This window comes from Maylandia zebra, linkage group LG4 (assembly GCF_041146795.1).
Source record: "Maylandia zebra isolate NMK-2024a linkage group LG4, Mzebra_GT3a, whole genome shotgun sequence".
Classification (NCBI taxonomy): domain Eukaryota; kingdom Metazoa; phylum Chordata; class Actinopteri; order Cichliformes; family Cichlidae; genus Maylandia; species Maylandia zebra.
The window spans coordinates 12542067-12554450 of NC_135170.1; the positions used below are offsets into that span (position 1 = coordinate 12542067).

A 12384-nucleotide genomic window follows, 5' to 3' on the forward strand; every position below is an offset into this window, starting at 1 on the left:
GAGTAAGACAACATGCATGAAGAGGATGATGTGGACAAAATACTCATTTGCCTAATAATTCTGCACTCCCTGTAGAAGCTCGATAATTCTGGAGCCTCTGAAAATTGAGGGGAGGACTAACATGTGTAAATTCCTGTAATTCCTAAACAGTTAATCCAAAACTTTTGCTAAAGCCCTTGAATTAAAGGGTGAAAGTAGTGTATTTGTATGTGTGGAAGTATATACTCTAATTGGAAAAAGCGTCTGGACTGATGAGTTTCTTAAAACTCAAACTCAAAGTAATCCAAACACTTTTTTGCCCAGATCCTTGGACTACAATGACCTGGATGACTGAGAACCTTCACAGATATAGGCTCTAATACTATAAAGCATTACTTTATAATAGTATTATAACACTATAATGGCATTGAGTGTGGTTAACAAGTTTCAGCATAATAGTTTGACACACCTTGGCTTGAATGGTGGTCACTGTGTAGTGCAATTTTTAATCAAGCCACTAGGTGGCACGTGGCGCTCCAGATCCCACAGTGTCACTGCACGTGCTGCCGTGCGTGGGGGGGAAAGCCGGAGCCGCGCCGTTAAAGGTTGTTGTTTTGGTTGTGATTCTCCAGAGCCCGCCCCCTGCTTTTTGATAGGCGCTGCGGTATGATTGGCGTGCGCGCGCTCAATTGTCACCGCGTCAACATGCTGAGGGGGCGTGGCTCGCATTGGTAATTATAACTCTGATTGTGTTCGGACACATGCATCCGTCCCCGTGACGTTGAAAAGTTGATGCAAAGCGCACGTAGTCGTTTCGTCGGAGTAAATAAGAGTTGTGTTTTCGAGCAGAGCGGGCAGTTTCACAAGTTGTCCAACATGACGGCGGCTAACCAAATGTTTTTCGAGGACAGGAGCGACGTGCCGGACCTGCTCAGGTACTTGGCCGACTGTCCCTTCCCGGCCTTTGATGACAGTGGTAAGCATGTTTTAAAATAACGTTATAACTGTTTTTGCATCTTTTTATGAGAGCTGCTTTTGCTAGCGTGCAGTCTGTAGTTGGCAGACTTATTTAAGTAGCATATGGTGGTGTGTAGTTACATTCATGGAAACGCTAAGTACGTTTTTACTATATTTCATTACTTTATGTGACTTTCCCACATAAAAATTTGACATAGAGGCCTATGAATATTAAGGATTAAACTATGGCACTGGTTGTAAAATGAGTATAATTAATTAGTTACATTATTTTTAAGGTTTATGATTTAATATTGTCCTGTGACAATTGCTATGTTGCCATTTTATTAGAGTCTGAGATACAAGTAATGCAGCAGCCCTGCAATTCTTCATGGTATCTTCATCTTATTTATCTTGCTTTCAGTGATACACATGAAGTGGTTTTATACATAAAGCTAATGAAGTGACTTCTGTTATTTTGCCTATTAAAACTGACTAGTGCTTTCATTACATCTCAGCATTGAACTAAGTACTTAATCCAGCTCTAGTGTAAAGTTATTTTACTAGCAGACACTTTAAACCCTTCTGTATGGGAAACTGTAGAAGTAAAACCACCCGTAAACATAATTAAATGTCTCCTGTTCAGTTCATTATTTTACTGAGTGCAGTAGTATGTGGTAATCAGAATATCACTCTAATCTCTTGAAGTGTGCACAGGTGATGAAAGGCTGTGAGGTGTATTGTGTCAGCAGACTGTCTATGCTGTTTCTCCGTGTAGCCTGAAACTGATGCAACAACACTGAAACAGTCCTCACTCAGAGTTTCATCATTTCATTAGCTTCTTTATGCACTCTGCTTATGTTATGCACACTTTTTAGCTTACTTTCTGTTAAAAATAAATAAATTCTTTGGTTTATTTTTCATTAGAAGTTGCTAGTGCAATGACATAGGAAATGTGAGAGGGAGTGACATGCAGGGCATGCAAGAAAGACTGCCAGCTGAAACTGAACTAAATGTGTTGGGGTTGTGTTACTTCACCTGTGCTCTGATGTCTCCTTAAGCGTTTGATGGCACTTATGTGGGTACGAACACCTAATTGCTCCAGTATCACCAAAGTTGGTCACAGTGAGGTTTCGAATATACCTTGACCTGTTAAAAAAATAAATAGATAAATAAATCTTAGTATGCAGTCCCCATCTTCTCATGACTAATCAGAGAGTTTGTTCATCTCTATAGACAACCAGACAGCTAGCTCAAAGGCACAGTGTCAGATTTGGGTCAAACAACTTGCAGTAAAGCTGTGGCTAATGATGCATAGGAAATAAAACCACCCTGGAGTTTGATTTCCTTCATAAAGACCAGTCTGTGTCATTCAGCCCCTGAAATCAGACATGTGCTGTATTAGCAGATTTACAGCGAATATTTAGCTGTGTGTCATAAGTGTATGATATACATTGGCAGCATGTAAAATCTATGATGCCCTAGAGTTGACCTTCGGGGGGCACTTTAAGTAAATGTGGTTACAACTGAAAGGAACTCTGCAGTAAAAGCAATAAAACTCAAATAAAGCAAAATGAGTCGGCTAGTAGAAGCAAATCATGTGCCAGTAAAGTTTGTAGTATGTTTAGTAGTTTGTAAGTAGGTTTCTAGTCATGTAAAAATAACAAAAATCCAAAATTATTTATGTAAAAAACAAAACAAAACCAGGTTTTGCAGTAGCCTGAGAGTTAGCTTAGCAAACCTGAAATAATAATAACAACATAGATTTGTATAGGGTCTTTCAAGAAAGCCAAGGATGCTTTTCAGTAGAGTAGATAGAGGTTAAAAAAATGCAGTATTATAGAAACTTGTTTTGCTCTCATGGTCTTTCACAATGCTAACTACATATTATTATATTCTGATTATTATATTATTATCTTAAGCTAATAAAGTATACTTCCATCCATACTTTCTATGCACATTTACCTACATGATGCTGGTATACAGATGAAGAAATTGTACAAAGTTGTAATAGCACTACCCTTTGCATCCCTGATACCCTGGCATACAATGTTTGGCTTTAGATTTACATGTTTACACATGTTTGTGACACCAGAAAAAATCCCACAGACATGCAAAGTAATTATAGTGTTAGAAACTCAAATATAAATATTGCATTTTATTATCTTGTTGACAACCAATGCTGACTCACTAGTACATAATATGCTGGCCCTGTGATATGCAGTGTCTTCGCAGGACACTTCAGTGGCAGATTATTGTGTTATTGTTATTGTGTTTACTGTGGTTGAGGCCTTAATAGTTCTGTAATTTCCCCTGTAAAGCATGCAGAAAGCATCACCATCAAGTTTTAATTCAGTTATTTCTTCCTCATCTCAGTGTGCATACAAAGTTCCCTCTGTTCACATGTGTTGAACAACAGCAGACTCCTGTCTCAGCTGTTTCAAGAGTGTAAATTTAATCAGTTTAAATAGACAGCAGAGGGCACTGATAAGTGTTTATTGTGCTCTGGTTTGCTCTGTAGACACAGCAGACTCCAGCCAAGACCGGTTCTTGTTTTGTATTTTTTCCAGTGAGCTGCAGGACCTAGAATGAAAACTTTGTATTGTGTGAACCGAAAGCATAACAAATGATTTAACAGTTCATTTCCAATATTGAAACATGCTTCCTACTCCCCCTTCGTCTTCTTCTTCTTCTTATTGTTGTTTCAGTTTGACCTTTATCATCCTTGTAATGCGATACAAAATGTTGCACATGCGCTCACTAGTATTCGTGGCCACAGAAACCTTAATAAAAACCCTGGTCTCATGTGTCCCTGTCTAAACTTGTACGTGGACAGAGTATTAGGACACCAGTCTTTTGGTGTGCGGTTTCAGTGTTCAGTCTGTAGAAGCTCATGGCACTTGTGCTGAACTTGGAGGGGGGAAAAAAGGAAAAAAATGAATTTCACTGCGGCTGAACATCGTGTTCCTGAAACAAAACAATATTCGAGACAAGGTCGTGCGCGCTCCGTCGCGCGGAAGCACGCACGTCTCTTTTTTTTGTGGCAGTGAGGGTTTATTTTTTTTTAGATTAATTATTATTATTCGGTGCAGAGAGGACCTGGAAGCTGGTGCGCGTAGAGTTAAAGCGTATCTAGGGAAATATGTGATAGACGTTATAGATTATACCTCGCGTGCACTATTAAATCAATATAAAATAAAAACACTGTCGTGCGCGTGCCCGCTTCAACCAGCTCGCATTGGCTTGCACGTGCAGAGAATCTTTAAACCACGCCCATCGACAGAGTGTGCTTTCACGTGAGTCGGGTGCGGGCGGGGCGCACGTGTTTGGCCACGAGTATCACGCTCAGAAAACAAGCGACTGCACGAGCTCACAACGTGTTTATGTGGGTGTGGGTATTTGCGCTATGCGTGCGCGCGTGACACGCAGTTCTTGCCGTGAAAGTGTGAGTACCTCGTGCCTCTAACGCCTTCTAATAAAGATGTTAATATGATGACTGCACGAGGCCGAGTGTTGCATTCACGTTGCGCTTATAGGGTCTGTTTTTTTTTTTTCCTTCTATGTAAAGCCATGATTTCCTTGTGTGTTTGTGGCCAATGACCAAACGTAGAGCTACCACAGATTAGAGTCAAAATGAAGCTGCAGTAATATATTCATATATGAAGTACTGACAGCCAATCAGCTGCTACTATTGCGTGAAAGAGGCGTGGCACGGAACTTCTGAATATCCAACGAGCGTGCTCCGTGGGTAAGGAGAAGAAGAGGCTCGGTGTGGTGTTGTTTTTGACTCTAGAAATCTGCATTTTCGGCTTAAAAGGCTCAAAATCAGCGATAGTGTCGAGTCCAGCGGCTAAACGCGGTTCTTGTGTTCCTGTTTTTCGGACGCAGCTCTCGGTAAAAAAAAAAAAAAGCAGCGTCGCCTCGGTGTACTCGGAGCTCGGCACGGAACAATGCCTGGCGAAGCCGCGATGGCAACGGAGCTCGAGCCCAGCGGTAATACCGCTACAGCGTCACCCCAGAAGTCTTTTCCTTTTGTTTTAAAGAAAATTATGGACATACCTCCTCCGAACATCCTGGAGGAAGGAGAAGACGGTAAGCATTATTAATTATTATAAATAATAATAATAAATTTAAATTAAAATGCTGCCCAGTTTTTCAGCTTGTAAATGAACCACGAGTATATAGGTTTTAAAGCTGGGTAGTAATCAGCGTCTGGTGTTTCGCCTAAAACGTGTGGTCGTGGTTTTGGCTCACATGCCCTCTGTTGCGTGGAGCAAACGATGAAGAACAAAAAGTTCCTGCTCTTCTGCGCTGACAATCAAGGAGCTAAACCAGGCTGGAAACAGTCAGGACAGAGCGGACTCCCTGCGGTTTCATTAAACAGCCCGAGCTACTTTTCTTTGGTTGCTGGCTGATGGTGATGGTGTTTTCTGACTATCTTCTTTCATTTTAACATCTACTCCCTCTCTCTGCCTCAGTCTGTCAGACCGCTTGTAGGGCTTCTTGGATGTAGCCCGCCTTTGTTTACCCACTTGTTTGTCAGGTGTCACATCACCACCACCCCTTTCCACCCAGCCTCTTCTCATTCATAATTTCACTTTCTTACCGTGTCTCCTGAATAATGTTGTACCATGCTGCAATTTTTGGTATCCATTCAACACCCAAGTAAATACAGGGCCAGTATCGCCAATAGCGATACTTACAAAGGCAACTTGTGTAGCAGAGAGTAGTGTGTCATTACTTATGAGGTCATCACCAATTTGCAACACATTGTAATGACTGGGATTTTTTTGTAATTAATACATGCCTTTCAACTTTTCATGTTTGTTAAAACTGTTTTTTAGACCTTGAATGTTACATATATATTTTGCTTAATTTTTTTTTGTTTCCAAAAAATAATAAAGTCAGTGGGTTATATACTGAACTTAGGATTGATACTTTGTTTCGATCCTCTGTCTTGTTGATACTGTTGTCCTTCAGATTGATACACCCACCTCTACTACTGAATAATATTTGGACAAGGGAACTGTTCATTTTCAGCAAGCAGCCATTAATTTCACTTTTTCCTTTTATGCTTTATGTCTTTAATGTAGAAATAGAGAAGGAGAAGTTGTGCTCATCTGAAGATGTGGATGGAGGAGGGGCTGTGGCAAACAATGCTGGTGGAGGCTCCAGAGGAGGTGGTGGTGGAAGTGGGGGCAGTGGAGGGGTATCAGCCTCCCTGACCCCAGCCATTTGGGAGAAGACCATTCCGTATGATGGGGAGACATTCCACTTGGAATACATGGACTTGGATGAGTTCCTCCTGGAGAACGGTATCCCTGTGACCCTGGAGGAGGAGGAGCTGCAGAAGACGCTGACAGTTGAAGACAAAGGCAAAGCCATTCCCAAGGCTATTGCAGGAGCTACCACCACCACTCCTACTCCTACTACTACTGAAACAACTACTCCCGCTACTCCTGTTGCTGCAGACTCATCATCTCCCCCCTCTGCCTCCATGGCTACCCCAGATCCAGAGGAGCCTGTGACAGTCACCACGTTACAACCGGCTAAGCTAGAAGAAGAACAAGAAGAAGAAGAAGAAGAAGGAGAAAAAGAGGAAGAGCAAAAAGAGGAATCTTTGCCTGAGGAGGCAACGCCAAAAGCAGAAGTAAAGAAAGCGGGTGAGCAGATTTACTGCATGTGTTAAACATTAACACCTGATGAAAACTGTTGTTTCCTCTCAGTTATGCAGCTCTAGTTTTATTTAGTTTGGTCTAAGAATATCAATGCTGGCATGGCTACCTGAGTCATAACGATTAATAAATGTTACCAAATCTGGCCAAACAAGCTCTGTGACAGACTGGTGACCAGTCCCAGGTGTAGCCTGCCTCTCACCTCATGACAACTGGGATAGGCTGGATTAAATAAGGAATATCGTCAACTTTATAAAATGCGGTATGCCAGAGCATTTGGCAGTAGGACATACCTTATACAGATTTTGGTGCTTGCCCAGCTATTTCTGTGCATTATTACTCTGCTAAAGTGATGTCGTGAAAGGCAGATTTTTGCATATAATTTTCATCTAGGTCTTCAATGCTAATATAGTCAAATAATTTCACTGCAGGCAGTTTAGTCACATGTTAACAAACTGACACAGAAGCAGTGATGGAAATATTTTTTACGTAAATGTATTTTTGGGAGGTGTCCAACTTAGACACCTTTCATTTGAGCTGCACAGAAACTTTTAAAGCCTTTTTTTCCAGTGTGGCATGTAGTGAACTTATTTGTTTTACTACGTTTTATAATTGTTTTTATGTAGGTATGGTTATTATTCCCACAAAGACTTGTGCTTCTTTTGTATAACCCTCAGTTTGTTTGTTTTTTTTTAATGAGTGTTTGCGATGATAAAATATCTTTGTGGGATAAGCGGCTGAGAGCAATGAAGCCTACATAGCTCCCTAACAGGTTTCACAGTAGTGGTGTGAAGTCTGGCCACCTGGTTCATTGCCGTTTACCTGTCTTGTGTCCAAGCTTACTTTTTCCCCTGCTGGACTCTGCAGAACGTAACACGCCCTCCCCAATCGACCCAGACGCCATTGAGGTGGACATTAATTTCCAGCCAGATCCCACAGACCTGGTCCTGTCCAGCGTGCCCGGGGGTGAGCTGTTCAACCCACGCAAGCACAGGTTCTCCCAGGAGGAGCTGAAGCCGCAGCCGATGATCAAGAAGGCCAAGAAGGTTTTTGTTCCCGATGAGCAGAAGGTCAGTGGAATCAAATTTTCTTCTTCCCAAACTGCAGTTGAGATCAGTTCACTCCAGTCTGAAAAAACACTGTTGTAAAAACTAGTTAATATATGTCATACAGTTTAAGTCTGACATATATTTAGAAAATTTCCACTCTTTTCATCTTGTTCAGTTGTCAGAAAAATGCATTTATCAAAATTGGGTTTGCAGAATGTTTAAGCTCCAACTCCATCAGTTAGTTTGTATTTCTATGTGATTACGTTAGCCCAATAAAACATTAGAATTGAGCTGATGATCTCCTCAATCCAATCCCTTCTTTTATGTGGGCAGGTTTAACTCTTCTTTCTGTCCCTTTTCATTCCTCTAGGATGAGAAGTACTGGTCGAGAAGAAAGAAGAACAATCTGGCAGCGAAGCGTTCCCGCGATGCACGCCGCCTTAAGGAGAACCAGATCACCGTGCGTGCATCCTTCCTGGAGCGTGAAAATGCTGCTCTGAGGCAGCAAGTGGCTGAGATGCGGAAAGACTGCGGTCGCTGTAAGAACGTCCTGGCTCGATACGAAGCCAAGTACGGCCCACTGTAAAAAATAAATAAATAAATAACAGAAAAAAGAAAACTCACAATAAAACCCATGACGAGACAAAAGCAGAACTCCCTTCCCCGCAAATTTCAACACAGATATAAACACCTAGGGAATCTAAATTTGCACTGTTGTCTTTGCTGACCTCCAGTCACTGTGTTCGGCTCCAGTTTCTAACACAACGCTGGAGTTTTGGATGCACACTGGCAGGCAGTGAGGCATGATGGGAGCGGTGGTCACAGGAAGGCCTGTGGAGAGCGCCTGGCTCCTACACTCGGAGAGGAAGTGGACCGTTCTGGATTCTCCCATGGTCAAACACACATGGAAAATATGGTCGTCTCGAGAAAAGTTCAAAGAGAGTCAAGCGACATGAAAAGAGCGGGTCGGTTAGAAAGAATCGCACGCTTTCAAATTCGATACAGCAGTTTCCGTCAGAGCACAGCACACCTTAATGGACCAAAGCACGAGTAGCGTCAGTCAGAAGCTGCATATTTAGAAAGGTGCACTCCTCCTGTTTCCCTTGTGTTGCACTTAATTAGGAGGCTCAGAAGAAGAAGAATATTTAGTGAAGTTGCGCAGTGTAGGAGAGGAACAGATGAAAAATGAGCCGGAGTCAGGTTTAAGGTGGTACTCCCAGTCTGGAGAGGGTAAGAGGAGGGAGACCTCAGGAAAGGTGTGGTCCAGTCAGAGTTCTTCCGTCACACAAGCACGCCTCTGCACACTGTTTAAAAACAACTGTTATGTATATATAATCATCTCTCTGCACCATTTTTATAGTGTATAATCCATTTTGCACTTTTTCATTAAAAAACAGAAAAGAAAACACACACACGGTGTGCGGAGATTAAGCTGGTAGCAGCTGTCAACCTTATTAACGATGATCACAGTGGGAGCTGTTTTAATGGTAGCATACTAAAGAAAATGCAAAGTAGGTCTAAAGTTTAAAGCTTCTGTGATTTTTAACATCTTTTTTTCTACTAAGATCAGCTTCCAGAGACTCAAAGATTCAGTGAAGGAGCAGATTGTTTTATATATGGGGAAAGAGTAGTAGTTTCTATCTGTGGGTTACTGTTAAAGGCATGCTGTGCATTTGATCTCCAAGGCCTTTGATTGTAGAGGGGTATGTTCACATGTACAGTACTACGCACATGTCTTGTGCCACCCTTCATTCCCTAAAATTTTGCTGATAAAGTGGGATATAGATGCAGGATTTTATTGACATACATGGAAATACAGTGTCTAAGACAAACACAGAGTTTGTATTATTCTAACCAGCTTGAAAGTTGATATTTGGAAGGATCACCTTATTCTTCAACACAGCCTGATCTCTCTTAGGCAGCTTTCTTCTCATTTCTTTAAGTCGTCTTCAGGAATAGTTCTCCAGGACATTTAAAGCTCTTCTTTGGATGTTTCTGCCTTTCTGTTATGTTCTCTGTCAACATGATCCTACACTGCTTCAATAATGCTGAGGTCTGAGCTCTGGGGAGGCCAATCCATGACTGATGTTTTTCTATTCAGGTATGCTTTCACTGTGTTGTTTGAGATGATTGCCATTCTGAAAAATAAAGCTGTTTCCAATTACGACACTTTCCACATAGTATTGTATGATGGCTCAAAATCTAACAGTACTTTTCTGCCTTCATAATTTCATCAATAGTAACAAGATCTGAAAACTGTTTAATGCCCATCAAACTGTTACTTTTGATCTTTTGCGTAGATTCAACAAAAAATTAAAACAAGTATGTGTTTTGTGACAACTGCTAGTAACAAAAATACAAACAAAAAATAAAATCAACTTTGAAAGAGCTTTTTAGAAATCCTGGAGAACTATTGCTCAAGACTACTTTAAACAATAACAAAATGTGGCTCCTTGAAAGCAAAATATAAAGAAATGAGGGGTGGGTTTAAGGGTTTTTCACAGTGCTGTTGGGATGTTTATTTACTGCACACTGCAGTTAGTGTGCTAGAGTCACTGCCTGCCTAATGGTGTCGAGAGGACTGGATTGATTGGTTGCTTTTTGTTTTTTTATCTTAAGCAGGCTCAAAGTCGGCTGTTTCTGAACCTTGTAAATATGTCTCCTGGTCTTTATTTTGCTAAGACGGGGACTCTGTGTCTTTATTAACCCTACAATATTCCTTATATTTGCCAAATAGTTGAATGAGTGCTGTATTTATTCTTGGGTAATGATGCATTTGTTGATTGTGATGTACAAACAATGTGTCAGATAATTTTATTTCTCCTTAGGATAATAATAATAATACCTATATAATGAAACCAATGACAAAGCAGGGAATTCAAAGGGTGAACTGTGCTTTTGGATGTTTGTTTTAAAAACAGGTTTATATAGTAATGTGGGCTTTATTTTTTGTGGGGTGGGGGTATTGTGTTGTGAACACACAAAGGACAGGGTGCACTTTCCTTTACCTCGTCCAACACTTGCTACTGTGAAAGGTAAAACATGGAGCATGGCTACAAAGTGTTGGTTGAAGCAAAGAACACGTACAAAGCAGCTTAGTTCCATTTGGCAAAACCTTAAATCCGACTTTATAAACTGAGTTCTTTCCGCCAAAGCTTCTGAGTGTGAATCTTAATTAGTAAATATGTTGCAGACTGTTATGGGACTCTGTATCTCAAACTTATAATTTTCTTTTTGATTTTTATCAGCCAGCTTGTGCTCATAATCCTGGAAAGAAAATAAATGTGGCAATAATACTCTGTTATGTAATGCTAGTTTGATTTCAGTAGTGATGTTGTATGTATACTTACTATGATGTACTAAATAGAAATGCCCCAAAATCATTCGTGCTTCCAGTTCTTAATTCTCTGTAGTCCGAGATCTTAATGCATGAAACCCAGTGAACCTGTCTGTCTCTCTCTCTCTCTGTTCCTTGTTTGTTTTTTAAAAAAAACAAGTTTTATACCAAGTGTACTTATGTCTGTGAACCATTACTGAAAACTAGAGCTCTTTGGTTTTTGGGGGGATGACGTGGGCTGATGGTGTATTGTGCAGAACAGTGGAAAAAAAACAAAAAAGCAGAGCATCTTTGCTGCGATGTCCTTTTGTTTATGACAGCACCGCCTTTCCTTGTGCAGCCAGCGCTTGACCTTGTGGTGAAAACAGCTGAAAGCAGCATCTTTTAATCACTGTGGATTATTATCTTTTTTTTTTTTTTTTTTAAATTTGCTATAGATTGATCTGTATCTGGATACACAGGAATCAGCTGGTGCTTTTTTTGTTTGTTTGTTTGTTTTTGTGTGTGTGTGTGTGTGTTTTTTTTTTTTTTTTTTTTCTTGTCTTCTTGATTGCTAATATGATCATTTGAGTTTCCTGATAGTGTATTGTAACAGCTGGTTCTTGGGGGTTTTTTTTTCTGTCACATCGACTGCACTGAGCTTTAGACATCAGTCTAGCTGATGAATGCAAACTTGGACATTTAAAAAGAAAAAACTGGTACTGGCCACGAGAGGTTTTTAGAAGCCAATAAAATAAAGATCATATTTTGTATAGTGATGCATAAAGTATGTAGCAGTTTCTGTTTGATGTGAAGCTCCTTATGAAATCATTTTTCCTTTTAAAGAGGTTGGAGTTTTTCCCCAATTCTCTGCATGCAGACCTGCAGTTATGACTTTTGGATGTAGGTGCGTCTTCTGCCACCTACTGACAAAAGATGGCTCCTGCACTTGTGAAACCCTTTGTGCTACTTTTGGGTAATATTTAAGGAAAACTAGAATCCTGGAAATGCACAAATAATTGACAGAGAACATCTGGCACAAGTGTGTGTGCGCACAGGTGTTTGTAGGTGTGCTCAGAGCAGCACGACTAGATCTCCAATCTAAACCTCAGTTTTAAGGTTATTGCTTGAAACTCTTGACACTGGTTTGAGATGCTTCGCATTGACAACACCGTGTCCTTGTTTACTTATTTGAAGTAGCTCCCGGAAAACCATTTTAAATCTCTTTCTGGAAACATTTTTAAAGACTTGTGGTGTTTTTGGCTTTCTGTTCTGATTTTTATATAAATGTGGGTTTTTTTCTCGTTTTTGTATTGTCCCTATCATGTATTGGATACATGCAACTGCAGTATCGTGTCCTAATTGTATCTTGTATTATGCATATGAAATAAATTTGGAGTTTTACCGACAC

General features: G+C 40.5%; 1 protein-coding gene across 2 annotated transcripts; it reads left to right on the forward strand.

Annotated features, from left to right (window-relative positions):
- Positions 1–737: 737 nt before the first annotated feature.
- tefb (TEF transcription factor, PAR bZIP family member b) lies at positions 738–12381 on the forward strand. Of its 2 annotated transcripts, none has more exons than XM_004575502.4 (4): positions 738–955; positions 6027–6596; positions 7476–7678; positions 8028–12381. In XM_004575502.4, exons 1-4 carry the CDS (start codon positions 772–774, stop codon positions 8241–8243), a joined length of 1173 nt encoding a protein of 390 aa, XP_004575559.1. In that variant the 5' UTR covers positions 738–771; the 3' UTR covers positions 8244–12381. The 2 variants fall into 2 exon arrangements, with proteins under 2 accessions (XP_004575559.1, XP_004575560.1); XM_004575503.6 differs by lacking the exon at positions 738–955 and adding an exon at positions 4650–5025.
- Positions 12382–12384: the final 3 nt, after the last annotated feature.

What these genes read in the sequence shown, in the direction of transcription:
- tefb (XM_004575502.4), top strand. Translation starts at nt 772, where the DNA reads ATGCAAAGCGCACGTAGTCGTTTCGTCGGAGTAAATAAGAGTTGTGTT. An exon ending in CCCGGCCTTTGATGACAGTG is followed by an intron (nt 956 to 6,026) that starts GTAAGCATGTTT and finishes TCTTTAATGTAG; the next exon opens with AAATAGAGAAGGAGAAGTTG. An exon ending in TTGTTCCCGATGAGCAGAAG is followed by an intron (nt 7,679 to 8,027) that starts GTCAGTGGAATC and finishes TCATTCCTCTAG; the next exon opens with GATGAGAAGTACTGGTCGAG.